General features: G+C 42.6%; 1 protein-coding gene across 1 annotated transcript in view; it reads left to right on the plus strand.

Annotated features, from left to right (window-relative positions):
* The window catches only part of GPRIN3 (GPRIN family member 3), a 65,828-nt gene extending 54,682 nt beyond the window's left edge, over positions 1-11,146 (plus strand). The window contains exon 2 of the mRNA XM_082838392.1: positions 7,967-11,146. Within this exon, the coding sequence (XP_082694518.1) occupies positions 8,081-10,429 (2,349 nt within the window). The 5' untranslated portion in view covers positions 7,967-8,080 and the 3' untranslated portion in view covers positions 10,430-11,146. The remainder of the gene's footprint in view (positions 1-7,966) is intronic.
* The last annotated feature ends 5,091 nt before the right edge of the window (positions 11,147-16,237 follow it).

Raw genomic sequence — 16,237 nt, forward strand, 5'->3', positions numbered from 1 at the left:
CTACCATTTAGCCCTGAGATCCTGTTGCTTTCTCTTTCCAATTAAAATAAGCTTGCAGTTGAAAACGTTCAAAGCTGAATTGTGAGAGAAAAGGAAAACATTCAGATTTGAATATCTATCAGGCAAACCGAGTAAATGATAAGAGACAGCTTGATGAGGGAAGGTAAAGAAATAGCCAAACTTAAATATTGTAATCATCTCTTCCCTAGAAGAGTTCAAGTTTAAAATATACCGATTTCAAGGCCTTTTTAAAACAGCAACTTTGATATCTAGCTATGAATTATCTCCACAGGTAGGAAAGTAGAGCTCTTGAGGGGTTAATTTTTGAAGATTACTAAAACCTGAGTCGACTTTGCTGCGAAAGAACCCAAAAGGTCACCTTTCCCACGTGATCTAAAAAGAATAGAGCTCATTATTGTGTTTATTTTCAAGTTAGCTAAAACTTTCCTCTTCAAATGACAGTCTTCGGGCAGGGGTTTGGGAGAACGTATAGTAAACTTATTTAAGCGTTAGAACGTTTAATTTGGACTCTCTAGAAAGAGGTTGCGTAGTTTCTACCTTCTTAGGTAAATGAGGCCAAAATAATAATTTTTAAGTAATAATAATTCCCTATTGTGTATCTGTTATTTTCCAAGAACCATGCAGAGTATTTAACTTACTTAAGCTCTATAACAACTCTTTGAGGCAGGTACGTTCCATTTTGTGACATTTTCCAATGCCTTAGACGAAAGGATACTAACGTGCAGTCTTGGAAATGTTTCCAGACATGAACCTCCTGAAATTATCTGCAAACATGTATGTGTGTGTGCACATGTGCGTTTCTATCGAGAGTCCATGGTTTTCATCAGCTTCTCAGAAAACTCTGTGGCCCTTAAAACATCCAAATTGGATTAATCGTTACGAAGAGCAGGCACTCCTGTGTTGCCTAGTCTGCCTCTATTAGCGTGAACAAGTAAATGGTTCCAAGGCTATATTTTCTGAGTTTTCTCTTGTTTCCGTCAGTGTCTGATGATGCTTCTTGCCCAGGTCCCTGAGTTTGCCTCCAGAAAAAATCCCCGTCTCTGCCCTGTGTACAATTGGTCAACAACTTGGACTCTGGAACCAGATGGTCTGGATTTAAATCTGGTCTCTCCCACTTACTACTTGCATGACTTTGCCTCAGTTTCCAGCTCTGCAAGGTGGAACTCAGAGTAGGACCATGCCCCTAAAGTTGTTCTGAGGGTTAAAGAAGTTCATATAAAGAACAGTGTTTGGAATATAGAAAGCAATAAATGCTTCCTGTACTGTGTGCTTCTAATCTGTTGTGAATTTAGAAGCTGTCTGTTCAAATCACATTTGACGAAAAGGGAGGATATATTTGGGGTCTTCATGCTTCTTAAGGCCCTTTTTACTTCTTGGTTTGTGTCCAGCCCTGCTTACCGTGGAATTCAATGAGATAGCAAGCCATGTATATGTTTTTCCAAAACACTGTGGAACAAAAGAAGAACTGAATAGGGAAGGGATGCAGTGTGTTTCTCACAAGCCTTTACTAAAGTAGTCGTTATAACTGAAAGTCCACGACACTGTTGTTGGCACTAAGCAAAGCAGCCCGCCTGTCTCTTCAGCCCTTCTGATTCGCTTCAGATGCAGTTTGAAGGGAAGAACCAGTGTTTCAGCTGGTATCTTTGAAGAGTGCATCTGAGGCAGCTATTCGCATGAGGGTATGATTTTTTTTAAAGAAAGAAGAAGCAACTGCTCTTCCCAGCCTGTGGGTGTTTCCTGGGATTGAATCACCTCCCCTTAAGACTGAACTGGCAGGATCTGCTGGGTTCAGAATGCAAATGATCCAGGCAAACGTTCCCCATTAAAGGAGGCAAACAAAATTGGATTCAATAGGATAGCAGGTGACATTTTTTTCTTTATCCTTTTCTTGAGGATTAATAGTCTCTTATGTTTCACCTCACTCTTCTCTAAGGGTCTTTGTACCATCCATCTGAAGGCTGCTGTCCGATGATGGGTGGAGACGGGGATACCAAGGTCCCTAGAACACTTGCCTAATATCACTAAAGCGTTCTGATGGCATCCTGGAGCCCTGGTTCTAGCAGGGCAGCCGTTGTCAAGTGGGCAAAGGTAGCTGCTACCCTCTGGATCATCACCATCACCTGCAGGGTATCAGCATCTCGCTGGCCTGGAACTGCCAAGCCTCTCTCCATTTTTTCTGTCTAATGCTCTTCCCACGGGAGCAGCTTTGGAGAAAGTCACAAGGGGCTGAGATTCCCCGCTACCTGTCTTATTAAGCAAGGGTGTCTGTTATGAAAATAGGTAGTGTGGCAGCCTAGTGGAACCTACTGTTTCCAGAATGAGCAGAGGTGATGTCAGCTTTCAACAAGCCGGGCTTTTCATAAAGTGACCAGTTATGAATGCCATTGTAGCCGGTGTTAGTACCATCCAGGCTGCTGCTAAGTGGCAAACGACTTACAAAAAGAAGTTTCCCTCTCCTTTGAAGATAGATGGATGATAGGTGATAGATAGATAGATAGATAGATAGATAGATAGATACACTTTTTTTTCTTTCCATTTTCTTTCCAGAGTTACAGATAACAAGGAAACACATGGAAGGGGCCCAGGCATTACCATTCATTAGAATTCAGTTCAGCTGGAATTAGATGTATTCAGCCTTGAGTAGGTGACTTAATCTCTGAACCTCAGTTTCCTTCCCTGTACAAAGTCATTAATGTGTACCCTGCAGCCTTGCTGCATTGCTGGAACAAGCTTTAAATCTTTGCTCACAATTTTAAAGGCAAAAGCGCCGAAGGGACCTGCTGTCAAGCATCCAGTTCCCATCAGACTTAAAGACAAACTCATTTAGAGATACCGTGAGCTTCTATGGGATCCGTGCCCAATTCAGAAAGAAGTCATAATGCTCCAGAGACTCTTATAAGAAATTCCATATTTGCTGGTGCTGATGAGAAGATGAGGACTCCTTCCTTTACCGAACTTCAGTCAGTCTCCTCTGAGCCCACTTCTTAATCAGGCTTCAGTCTTGGGCTTCCCTGTCTGTCCTTGCAGAGCAAGAATCCTGCTAAGCCAGTTTAGAGACAATACTCCTACCCATCGTATCTGATCATTTTCAATATCCAATCAAATTCCTCCTCCTTCACCATCCGCCAGGTGACATCTGATCACCTGACCTGCCTTCAGCAATAATCCCCCTATCCTTGATGTCTGTTCTTTTTTTTTTTTTTTCTTTTTTGCGGTACGCGGGCCTCTCACTGCTGTGGCCTCTCCCGTTGCGGAGCACAGGCTCCGGACGCGCAGGCTCAGCGGCCATGGCTCACGGGCCCAGCCGCTCCGCGGCACGTGGGATCTTCCCGGACCGGGGCACGAACCCGCGTCCGCCGCATCGGCAGGCGGATTCTCAACCACTGCACCACCAGGGAAGCCCTTGATGTCTGTTCTTAATCATTTTCCATCCACTGACAAACCTCCCCAACACAAACCTACCCCTTGGTTGTAAATCCCCACACATTCTTGTGTATGTATGTGGAGTTGAGCTCAATCTTTCTGAATCTTCCTTATCATTTTTAACAAGTATAAGAATAATTTTTTCTTTTAACAGAGATCAAAGCTTAAATATGAGGTTTCTTAAAGAGGCTAACACAGTGCCAAACTGTCCTCAGAGGACTGAAAATTAGGTTGGGAAGTCCACTGTGTCAGTGCACTTACAACAGAGCTCTCAAACTGAGCTGCGCATTGGAGCCGGGGTGAGTTATGTAAAGGAGTGAAGCGGCCTAGGTGAGAAATGGGCAGGCTGGAGTCGCGAGCGTCCCTGCCCTCTAGAGGGACTGCCCTTATCTGCGCCACCTAGTGTTGCTACCTGGAAATGACCTTCTGAGTGGTTTTTTTTTTTTTAAGAGAAGCAAGAGAGAAATCTGGATTTTTATGAAAGATCAATTCAATGGACAAAGAAAGAAAAGAAAGGAAAGGAAAGAGGAAAAGGGCAAGGAGAGAGAGGGGAAGAGGCGGGGGAGGGAAGGGAAGGGAAAATCACACAGGACACACACACAGACCTGCAGAAGGAATTTATTCAGTCTGTGGATCACCTGTTTGCAAGCTCATTTTTAGGTGTTATTAAATCTTATCACAGTGGACTCCCATTGCTTTTAAAGACTTTTACTCCTCACTCTAAACCACCAAGTAATTACATTTTTTAAATGACCTATTTGTCCAACCCATTAGAGGCTATAGATTTCTGCTGTTTGGCCGGAGAGGCGAGGGGCAGAGGAGGGAGGGCTGCTTCCTGAGCTTTAGCAGTCTTTCCGGGGCTCCTGGAGGTGCTGCGACAATTACAATAGCAGATATGTTTTGAGTAGTGTTGATTTCCTATCTACCCTTGAATCAAGAGATTTCGAATTACAGGTGATAGCCAAGCAATCTGGGCTTTTCTTCTTGATTTTTTTTTAAAAATAAATTTATTTATTTATTTATTATTTATTTTTGGCTGCGTTGGTCTTTGTTGCCGCGCACGGGCTTTCTCTAGTTGCGGCGAGCCGGGGCTACTCTTCGTTGCGGTGCACGGGTTTCTCATTGCGGTGGCTTCTCTTGTTGCAGAGCACGGGCTCTAGGCACGTGGACACGGTAGTTGTGGCTCGCGGGCTCTAGAGCGCAGGCGCAGTAGTTGTGGCATACGGGCTTAGTTGCTCCGCGGCATGTGGGATCTTCCCGGACCAGGGCTCGAACCCGTGTCCCCTGCATTGGCAGGCGGATTCTTAACCACTGCACCACCAGGGAAGTCCCTCTTCTTGATTCTTGAATTGATGGATAATTTAGCCACTATTCACAAAGCAAACAAAAGAAAACATCCTTTCCAAAATAAACCAGTCCAATCAGCTCTCTGTGGGAAATGGGGGTAAACTCAGTGACTCCTGAGAGTTGAATGGAGTCCCTCGTCTTTTCTAAGTCTTTCAACTTCCAGCTGCTGAACTCTGAGGTGCTCGTACTTTACAGTCGCCTTTGGCAAGCCAGGCTTCTTGGCTCCAGCCGAGTAACACGGGAGATGTTCTGTCCTCCTGGGTTTATTAGACCTTCCAGCGTTCTGTAGCAGGTGGCCAATGTACTTGTTTTTAATTGTCTAAACCTGGGTTACAGATACATAAAATCTCAAAAATAAGATACAACCATGTTCTTATTTCTAAAAATAGCACTCTTTTAAATTGTGTTTTCATTCATATTTCATGCCATGGGTTAAATTTTTTTATTATTTTGAAGTTCGGCAGGGCTTGATAATGGCCATTTTGGAGGGAAATGGAATCAATGAACACCTTTTTTGTGCGCAGGACCCTGCACTGTGTCCTGTGGAGTGAAGAGAAAAGAATCAATAAGCTAGTTCCCTTCCCTCCTGAGACCTGAAGGACTTTGGGAGAAATGAGGCATTTATACAAGTAACAGCGGTACAAAAACAGTACATAAAAAGCACAATACAAAGGACGCAGATGACCATAGCTGTAGGATTTTGAAAAGAGAGAGAGACTTTATGACCTGAAAGGCCTCAGAAGGCTTTCAGAAAGGATATGGGATTTAAGTGGGGCTTTGAAGAATGGGTAGGCTGTTTGAGGATGAGGGGCTCAGAGAGAGGACTAAGGGTATAATAAAGACAGGTACGAAAGAGCGAGAGGAAAGATGGGCTGGCGCCAGAACAAGTGATTGCGATAGAAAACTCCAGAAAGAAAGGAATGGAGTATAAACCTGGGGACATGGTTTGAATGAGCAGAAAGCTGTCAAGACCAAGCATATTTAACCCATTAATATGAATAATGAAGTTAGAAGGAAGAGCTGGTTTGGGGAAGAAGATAAGTTGGATTTATTGTTAGATGTCATATGATAGATCAGCCAAATAACATGGAACAAAATATAAAATTATTTATTTTCAAAATCTGGGCTCAACCAGATTTGCCTTTGCCTTCCTTTGACCCTAAAGCTGAAGTTAAGATTGTGCTGTTTGATTTATTATCCAACACATGCAAAACAGTAGGATCTTTGATTTTTGGATCTGGAAGAGTCCTTAGAAATCACATAATTCATTTCACCGATGAGTTAATTTGGGGTGCAGAAAGATTAAGTGATTCCCATGAGGTCACAGAACCTATGAGTGATAGAGGTAATATTAAAACAGTCATCTACTAATTTCTGAACCATTGCTGGAGTCTGGTTTTCCTTTCTAAAAAATGTTTATGCATAAACTCACATGAATAAATTTTCATAAATACTTAAAAAAATTCAGATATACTTTTTAAAATGTACTTTTAAAATCCAAAATACTTTTGGATACCTCCATCTCTTTTTCCCTGTTTCCAAAGTCATCACACTCCCTCCGTTTACCACCTAGTATGTCTCATTCTGTATATTTTTAGAATTTACATAATCATATACAAACACATCTGTACACACCCACATAACACATACATATGTAGTGTTTTAGGTCATTGTTTTACAGAAATGAAAACATATATATTCTTCTCTGTACCTTGCTTTTCTCATTCAGCCATACCTTGGGGAAATTTCTCCCAAGTGAAAAGTTATAGTCTAATTAACTGTTTATTTTAATGGTTGTATAATGCTCTACCATAGAGCTTTGTCATGATTTATTCTGCCTTCCCACCTAATCAAGGAGATCAGTTTATTTTGAATTTTTTGTCTCCACAAATAGTACTTCGTCAAGGAGATCAGTTTATTTTGAATTTCTTGTCTCTACAAATAGTACTTCAATAAATATACTTGTACGTATATCTACATATGCTGGTATTTTATTTCTATGGATAGGATCACTGAGTCAAGGACGTGTGTATTTTTGGTTTTAAAAGCAAAACTGCTTCCCTAAGAAAGCTGCAACAATACACATTTGCACATACAATTAATGAAAATACTTCCCTTCACTAGATCTCCCCAGGCCATGGTGTTATAACATTTTTTTTTAAGTTTTTGCAAGTGCAATTGGTGTAGAGTAAAATCTCGTTGTTACTTTATTTGCATTTCTTTGAGTACAAATGAATTTGATCATCTTTTCATAAGACTGTTGGCTATTGGATTTCCTATCTTGCAAACTGTTCCTTCATATTCTTTATCCATTTTTCCAGTGGATTATTTTGTCTCCTTGTACGTTTTTAAGAGCTTCTGCTATATTACAGATATTTTTGCCTGTCCTCCAGGGTTGCAAACGTTTTTAAACCTATCGTATCTGTTCGTCATCTTTTGCCATATGCAAAAATTTTGTCATTTTTAAGTCACCTATGCTGATGTTTTCTCTCATAGATTTTGTATTTTCTGCCTTTGCCAGAAGAAGCCTTCCTACCCTGCCCCTGGGTTACATTTATGATCCTACATGTTCTTAACAGGATTATTTCTTTATTTATTTTCCATTTTAACCTTCAATCTCTCTAAGTCCATCTAAGATTTATTTTTGGAATTGGTGTAAGATAAAGATCTAGTTTTCTTTTCTTCTGGTTGAATAGTTTGCCAGCCCCTTATATTAAATAACGCATCCTTTTGTCACCAAATTGAAACGGCTTTTTTATCATATATTGAATCCTCATTTATATCTGGATCTATTTTGAGATATTCTATCCCGCATATCTGTTTAGGCCCATTTCAATACTTATTCATTTGATTACAGTAGCTTTATAGGATTTTCTGATACCTGGTAAATCGGATTACTCAAATGAGGTAGTTATCAAGTGCATAGGTAAATACGTTAAAAACCTATTTGCTAGACAGCGATGGGATGCAAGCAGAAACTAATATATCAAAATAATACCTGTATAATTAAAATAATTTTTTCAGAATCTTTCTTCCCAAGATCTATTTTTATATCAAGAGATATGGGAAGAGAAGTTTTCATGGGCTTATGAGATCTCATACAAGTGACAATTTGGTGTAGTTTCAATCCGCAAATGCTGTACTGTATTAATGGTACTGTTTCCTTGATTCACAGATTGGTCCTTCAGAGGAATCATCTCTGATTGCATCTTCACTGTGAGCTACGACTGCTTCCCAGTGGGAGCGCTGCTCAGGGGAGAGCTCTGAGATTTTCCCGAAGAGAAATTCCATGGGGACTGTACCTGACCCTCTGAGATCGGCTAAAACTTCCCTGATTGCAGCTTCTGGGAAAGAAGAGGACCTGGGAGAGGTTCAGGCTGCTTCACCTCAGCCTCAACCAGCCGTCCTGGGTAGGAACACCAATGGCCTTTCTGGCACTCCTGCAGAGCCAGACCTCAGTCCCAGGACAGCTGCTGAGACCCTGATGCAGGCCAGTGAGGATGAGGCCGCGCAGCCAGCCATGTCGTCTGCTGGCATGGTCAATGCGGTGGGGAAGGCATCGCCCACGTTCAACTCTCCTGGCAATGCCCAGCTGCCAGGGAGCAGGGAGCCCGCAGCGCCAGCCCCGTGTTCTGCGGCAGGAAAGGATCTGACACACGTAGCGTTCACCATACCAGCCAATCAGCACACCCACCCGGCCATCCCAGGGAACCAGCCCAGCTCCAGCCTCCCATCAGGACCTGAAGACACCCTGGTGAAATCACAGAGAACTGCAGACGGAGAGCAAGCTGAGAAGTCAAGTTGTCCGGTGGGAGGGATCCGTGGCAAAGATGAGGTGCCCCCTTATTCTCCTTCTCAAGAAACCATCCAGGGAATGGTGCAGCCTGCAGATACAGCAGCCAAGGCGTTCAGCCCCGCCTCCGCTCCTGTAGGTGGACCTGAAGGGGCAAGGCAGCAAGCCGTCTGCGATTCCCAGACAAGGTCCTGTGAATCTCCAGCCAGAGAAGTTAGATGTTCGGAGAACAGACCACCCTCTCCCACGACCTCAGACCCCCAGGCCGTGACTTGGGTGGCACCCCAATCATCCCACCTCCCTAGCGAAGGGTCCGTGTTTCCTCCGGATCCAGAGAAGATGCTGCCCCCAGCACAGCCTCAGGGGGCAAGGTTCAGAGAAGTGAGCACGATGACCAGCCAAGCTGAAAATGAGATCAAGGAGGTTCCCCCCAGGGCTCAGCAAGATGCTGAGGTGCAGGCGGTGGCCAGTGTCGAGAGCAGATCGGTGTCTACCAGCCCCAGCATTCTCACTGCGTTCTTAAAGGAAACCCCCGCTCCAGAGCAGTTCGAACAGGAGCAGCTGCGTGTCGTCTGCCGCGGCAGTGGCCGCGTAAGCCACACGTTGGAGCTGTCCGCAAGCACCCCAGCCCCCCGGGAGGCGGGTCAGTGCCTTGGCATCACGCCAGAGGTGCACATCCAGTCAGCTGCAGCTGTTTCTGCAGCTTTCCGGGGGGAAGGTAAATCAGCGAGCCTACCGGCTGAGGTCCTTAAAACCTCATCAATCCACGTGGCATCCAGTAACGCTCAGGCTACATGTAAAGAAGATGGGAGGGCGGCGGGAATGACCCAGGTGGGGCAAGAGCCCGCCTCTCGACAGCTTTTGGGTACTAATTCTACCTCCCTGAAAGCTAGCCTCAGTGACCAGATTGCTATCAGTGCAGGATGTCAAGCGGAAACAAGTCACGGAGTAGGGAAAGTAGAAACGAAGCCATCTGAGTTTGCAGCGGAAGCCACCAATGGCCACAAACCGGACCCAGACTGGAAACTCTCCAATTCTTGTGGCCCTGCCAGCAGAGCTGACCAGTCCAGGAACTCGGATCTCACGAATCAAGGGGACACAAGAGAGAAGCAGCTTGCATCTCCTCAGATAGTAAGAGAACAAGAATCTTCCGGCACCGATATCCTGGACCCGAGGGCAAGGGCAGAGGCCAAAACTGTACTGCTCAATCCTAAATCTCAAGAAGGTAGAGGCACCGCCTCAGCTGTCAGTCCTACACCCTCCCCAGTTAGGAGGAGCCAGGAGGGCGGCGTGGAAGAAAATAGACAGCCCAAGACAGCCACCAGCCTAAGCCTGCCGTCTGATTCCATGGGGGACTCCAGTCCCGGTTCTGGCAAGAGAACCCCTTCTCGCTCCGTCAAAGCCAGTCCCCGCCGGGCCAGCCGGGTCAGCGAGTTCCTCAAGGAGCAGAAGTTAAACGTGACAGCAGCTGCCGCCCAGGTGGGACTCACCCCGGGAGAGAAGAAAAAGCACCTGGGTGCTGACGCCAGGCTGCAGTTGAAACAGTCCAAGCGTGTCCGGGACGTGGTGTGGGACGAGCAGGGCATGACCTGGGAGGTGTACGGCGCTTCCCTGGACCCAGAGTCCCTGGGCGTCGCCATCCAGAACCATTTACAACGACAAATCAGGGAACACGAGAAATTAATCAAATCTCAAAGCAGCCAGAGCCGGAGATCCATCTCCTCGGATACTTCTTCCAATAAAAAGCTCAAAGGCAGGCAGCCCAGTGTTTTCCAGTCCATGTTGCAGAACTTCCGACGGCCCAACTGCTGCATTCGTCCTGCTCCTTCTTCTGTATTAGATTGAAAAGGAACATGTACGGGAGCCCTTGTATGCTTTTATGGTCTTCATAGATAGCCCTCTGTCTATGTCAAAGCTTAGTGTTTTCTGAGAGACCAGGAAGAGAAAGCATTAACTTGAGGAAACTGCTATTAAGGATTGTGGCGTCCTTGGATTGGGGGTCCAGAAATAATACATCATTTCAGTTTGAAAGAAAGAAAAGAAGCAAACTTCACCGAAGGTTTACGACCTTAATTAAGAGGAAATAACATTCAGTGGGTTTTTTACTATGATGTTGCTTATAGAATAACATGATCATTCCCCGTGTCATTTTGTATTACTCACTCAATTTATCACACTGTGGTATTTCCATTAAAATCCCTGCTTTATATTAAAAATAGCAAAAACACTCTTAGTGAAAACACGGTTATGCTTTCTAGTCCATTGCAATAAGAATGCTGATACCACACAAAACTCAAGTAGGTGATGAGAAATACCATGTAAAAAATGGAAACAGGGCTTCCCTGGTGGCGCAGTGGTTGAGAGTCCGCCTGCCGATGCAGGGGACACGGGTTCGTGCCCCGGTCCGGGAAGATCCCACATGCCGGGGAGCGGCTGGGCCCGTGAGCCATGGCCGCTGAGCCTGCGCGTCCGGAGCCTGTGCTCCGCAACGGGAGAGGCCACAACAGTGAGAGGCCCGCGTACCGCAAAAAAAAAAAAAAAAAAAAAAAAAAAGGAAACAAATTTGACTCATTCCTCGGCCAGAAGATATTAAATAAAAGCATTTAAATGCATAAAATGCCAAATATGAAGTAATATTTGTAAACATCTGCAGATAACCCTTTTGATGAACCTTGTTATACCCGTTAATAAACGTAAGAAAGTCATATTAGGAAAAAACTTAGCACAGCATTTGACTATGATTACTGCCCACATAAAACACGCATTTATGTCTACACATTTTCCTGCACTGAAGGGAAGGGTCATCTCTGTGATTGTAACTAGATTAAATTCATATTTCCTTACCCTAGAGGAAGGACGTGCGACTGAATTCTTGAAGAGAGTCCTCAAATTATTGATAATGCTAAATCGTATGTTGTTCAGGTGTTCTCCGATGACATTCTACTGAGAAAGTTATGGTCCTGGTAAGGAATTAGAAATAGCCAATTACCAAACACTTTTTTCTGTGTTGAAAAAAAGAAAGCCTCCTGAGTAACAAAAACAACAGGTTTAACTGAAACCCCTGTAAACAGGATGCATTTTTTTGTTTTGTTTTGATTTGGTTCAGTAGCTTCTCATAGAAAATGGAGTCAAATAGAAATGAGCCCACTTACTGTTTTTGTATGTAGGCTAATATCGTCTAATTACTTACGTCTAATCTGTGGTAAAAAGGTAACCTCTGCAAGCCTCTTGATTTTAAATACCATCATGTCTCATCCTTCAAACCCAATAAAAGAAGCTGCCTTTACAAAAACATGCTTTGAGCTTTGGGTGGGCTTGGTCCTTGAGAACACAGGCACCTGTTTGAGCTGAGCCCTCTCCTGTCTCCATAAGGGGAGTGTGTCCCTGGGGCCCGTGAGTGCTGTGCAGGGCACTGGGCTGGGGTGACCAGCAGTGGCTTGAGTCAGGGTAGTGAGGAAAAGGGGAGTGAGCGAGGGTCCTTGAAAGGCTTCCCCTCCTGGACTTGCAGGGAGGTTGCTGGTTTCCACCTTGCTTTTAGAAAATGACTGTTAGAGGTTGGAGGGACATTGGCTGCCTTCTCTAAATGCACTGCCCTTGATGAGCAGTATTCTCTCTCCAGAGATTCATAAATGCCATTTGTGCAGTAAATGCACAGTTTCTGTTTTGGCTTTTTTTTTTTTTTTTAATTCTCTTTTGAAGATTCTGAATATAGGGTGGTGCTTGGATCTCATACGTAAGCTTTAACACCACAAGCTACACTGGACATAACCTAAATTAGTAAATAGACATTGATTCCTTTCAAAGCCATTGGACTGTCGATGAAGCCTGTATAAGTAGACCAGTCACAGCATTCTCAGAGCCGGAGAATGGCAATTAGAGTTGTTAGACTTCAAACTTACAATGAATTTTTAAATAAAGCACATGTTTCAGTTTCTTACCGATTGGCCTCTAGTAAAAAGGCTATCTAAAGTAGAAATTACCATCAAATTAGCAGCCAAATTATTATTAATGAATTGAGTCTAAAACGCTCTTTGGGCCTTAAATACCCATGTGTCGTAGTGTTCACGTCACTTCTGTAGAAGATGCCTTTGCCAGTATGTAACCTCCCTCCCGTCTCGCTCACTGGCTGTCTCCCTCACACGTGCTGTGTACACACGGAGAACACCTTCTGTACACAGTGGCAGCTGTCAGCAGTACCCATTCCAGATGGGCGGGCCCCAGGTCACCCTCTGCTCTGAAGTGGCTGGAACAGGCTGTTCCCTGCATTAAAATAGGAGGAGAAAAGGAAGAATTCAGCATCTGGTAATAATATTTGTTTTCATGAGTTTGGAGTAACCACATGATTTATATAAATAGTAAAAGGAAACAGAGGCTGAAGAGGCTTGTAGGCATTGGTCACACATGAAAAATAAATTAAGAAAATTCAATAAATTAAAACTGAATTTGGTGTTGTAGTTATGCCCCTCAGATGAAAGCTTAATGTGTGATGGAGTCACTGTAGCTGGTTTTCTTTGGGACTGAAACTAACCTTGACTTCTTAACCTTTAATTTTTTACTTTCGATCTTTACCACGCTCTAAAGACTGTCACAAAATGTTATAAAAGCTCTCTTCCCGCTTACTGAATCTTATAGAAGGGACAGCTTTGAAAAACAAGTCACAGAAGTAGCTCTTCCAGTGAACAGGAGCCCATTTAAGACGGCAGCGTTTCCGCATTATGATCCCCTACGGACCCTCAGGACAAAACCTTGATTTGAAAACGTTCTTTCACTTCCATCCGTGACACAGCGTACACATTCAGGACATCATTTGTGGTCCCTTAGTTTCATTCAACAAATGAAGTTTCAAAATAATTTTCATGGCACAGTCTTTGAACTTGCTCTTCTTTTGCTTACCTGCATGACACACATTGGGTTAAAAGCTGTTTCTCTCCTTAATTTCTTTTAGTTATGTTTTGGTCCTTTTTAATGCATTTTAGTTGTTGATATAAATGGAGGAGATATTTTATTAAGTAAATAAGTATAAGATATTTTTTAAACCAGTAGCAAAAGAGAGATGAGTTCGAACATCTACATGTTTAAAATGTGAAGATGCTTACCCAGTGAATATTAGAATTTTTAATTTAAATATTGATTTTTCTATCTTTATGACTATACGAAAAATGTGATCCCTTCAACTGTCATATCTATGTATCTTCAGTACTTTTCTAATTATGTCTTTCTGGATTATTACCCGTGATGCCACAGACCAACTACTTTCTATACAGTAGAATCCTAATTAAGCTTTGTGTTTTGGATCAGTGGTATAAGTTAAACATTTTGTTAACCAGAAAGTTAACCAGAAACCTTTTTGTTTGCATCCAAAATTTATAAAAATATTTATAAAAATTATTACTGTGTTTTCCTACCTTGACAAGTCAGCTATATTGACTACAATTTGATTTTTGATGACGTTTAATCTATAGAATTGTCTAATATTTATTATTTTGGATACCATTGTTTTCCATGTTATAGGTTAAATATCATAATTGAAGTTAATTGGACCGAATATGCATGTGTAACGTATACCTAGAGGTTGAATTTTGGAACCAAATTCTTAATAAGAGCTTATCTGAAAGTAGACAGCAGAAGAGGAAAACAGCTTTGGGTTGCATTTCAGAGTATTAAGGTTTTATAGTTCCCAGCTTATTCTAATGTTCTTCCTCTCATCTCTAGGAGTTCCTATCATTCGGGGAATACCTGTATATATACCACGTGAAGACTAGAATACGATGTGACTTTAAAATTTGTTTACAGAGGACATATATGAGTATGCTGTTAATGTAAATTGTTTGGTTCTGTTGTATCCACTTCGTTACCATTTTGCTGCCAAAATGTGAGAAATTGTCTTCTCTTCCTCCTACATATTGTGCAAGTGTTAAAAAATGTGTCCATTTCTAGTACCACATAATTTACCACATCCCTTGTCTACTTTTTAAGAATCAGTATAAAGAAAAACAATACATTAGGGTAAGATTTGCATATATGTGTTTTTACTGAAAATCGGGCCCTTGTAGCCTTGTGTAGGCCTCTACCTGTCTGACTTACTAATCGTCTACAATGCTGCCATGGAGATGGCGCTGTTTACTCTCTCCAGCTTTGTCCTAAGTGGTATTTGAGAAATGAAGCCTGTGAACTTCCCTTTGTGATAGTAATACAATGAACTCAGCAGTATCTCGGAAAACTGAGCTGACCGTCTTGTCTCTACCCCTGTTTTGTCTACACCGTGCATCAGAAGTCTTGCCCACGTCTGCCTCAGTGTTTGCTATTTTATATTCATATCTGAGCATTTTGTTTTCTGTTAGCAATGTTCTTTGATTCCATGTATGGCCCCTTTGGTTGAATCTCTCCACAGGTGGGTCAGCTGCTGCCACCTGCAAATAACAGGTGATATGCCGAATCTCCTGTCCATCTCTGTAACTATATCCTTCTTAATGAAATTCTGCAACCGGCTGAGTAATTATAAATGTCATCTGTGCAGACACATGGGCTTAACGATGTCTACAAAATTTTAGACATTTTTGCAAAAGGGAAAAAAAATAGTCTAGTAAAGACTGAAACAGATCTCCTTAAACTTTATCCTATGCTTGGAAAAAACAAATTCTCCTTGGCTACAGAAATAAACTTGATTTGCAATAGCCAAGGACATAAATGAAGTTGGATGGAGGTGGAAAAATTCTGTCTCGCCATCAGTGACATCTGCCAGAGTTCATTACAGCTGCTCTTAACTGTGAACATTTACCAGCTAAACTACTCACTAGCCACAACCAGTTAACCTCTCTCAAAGCAAATCCAATACATCTGTATATATGTGTAGATTAAAAACAACAACAACAAACCCTGAAAAATTACTGTTGGCTATTAGGTAAATCAAGGTGATAATTACAAAGGACATTGAAATAACAGCAGGCCTTGGTGAAATGACTGTGGAGGCCAGAATGGTGCAACAAGATGTTATTCCCAAGTTTGGTGTGTTTTTTTTTAAGACCCAGATATCTCAGTTACTCATCATGAGAATAAAGACTGTTGATAATGAAATTAAAGCCAAGCAATAATGTGCCCAAAAGAGGCAGTTATACCAGCAAGTGCATCTATCATGGGCGCACCATTATATAATTATGGTTTGCTCCATTAAGACTGACCGTAACCCACAGGGTAACATAAGAAAAGGCATAATGTCTGCTTTCTTGCCGGAAAAACTCGTTTAGGAGCTCCATAAAGAGGTACGGCACTCGTGAGCGTTAGATTTTATGGTGAACAGCTCTGTCTTAACACTAGCCAAGACCGAAGGAATCACCAAGAATCTTGCTAGCTTAAAACTCAAGACAGCTCCAACCTGAAACTTGGTTGAAATGGAGGGTTCAGTGTCTGGTAATTACTCTTCCTGGACACTAGCCTGTAGGAAAGGAATTCAGTTAACTCTGCCTAGAGGATTACCAGCCTTAGCTATGAAAAAAAAAAAAGGGTTCTCAAATGCAAAATAACTAAAATGAGAGTACTCATATCAAAAGGGGCCTGAAATAATGCCTTACAGAAAATGATGTTCCAGATGGGCATTTCTAAATACTAATTCTTCATCAAGTATCCTTTTGGGTTCAAGCTCAAAATCGATTGGCT

This window comes from Leucopleurus acutus (genome assembly GCF_964270905.1).
Source record: "Leucopleurus acutus genome assembly, chromosome: 4".
NCBI classification, from domain to species: domain Eukaryota; kingdom Metazoa; phylum Chordata; class Mammalia; order Artiodactyla; family Delphinidae; genus Leucopleurus; species Leucopleurus acutus.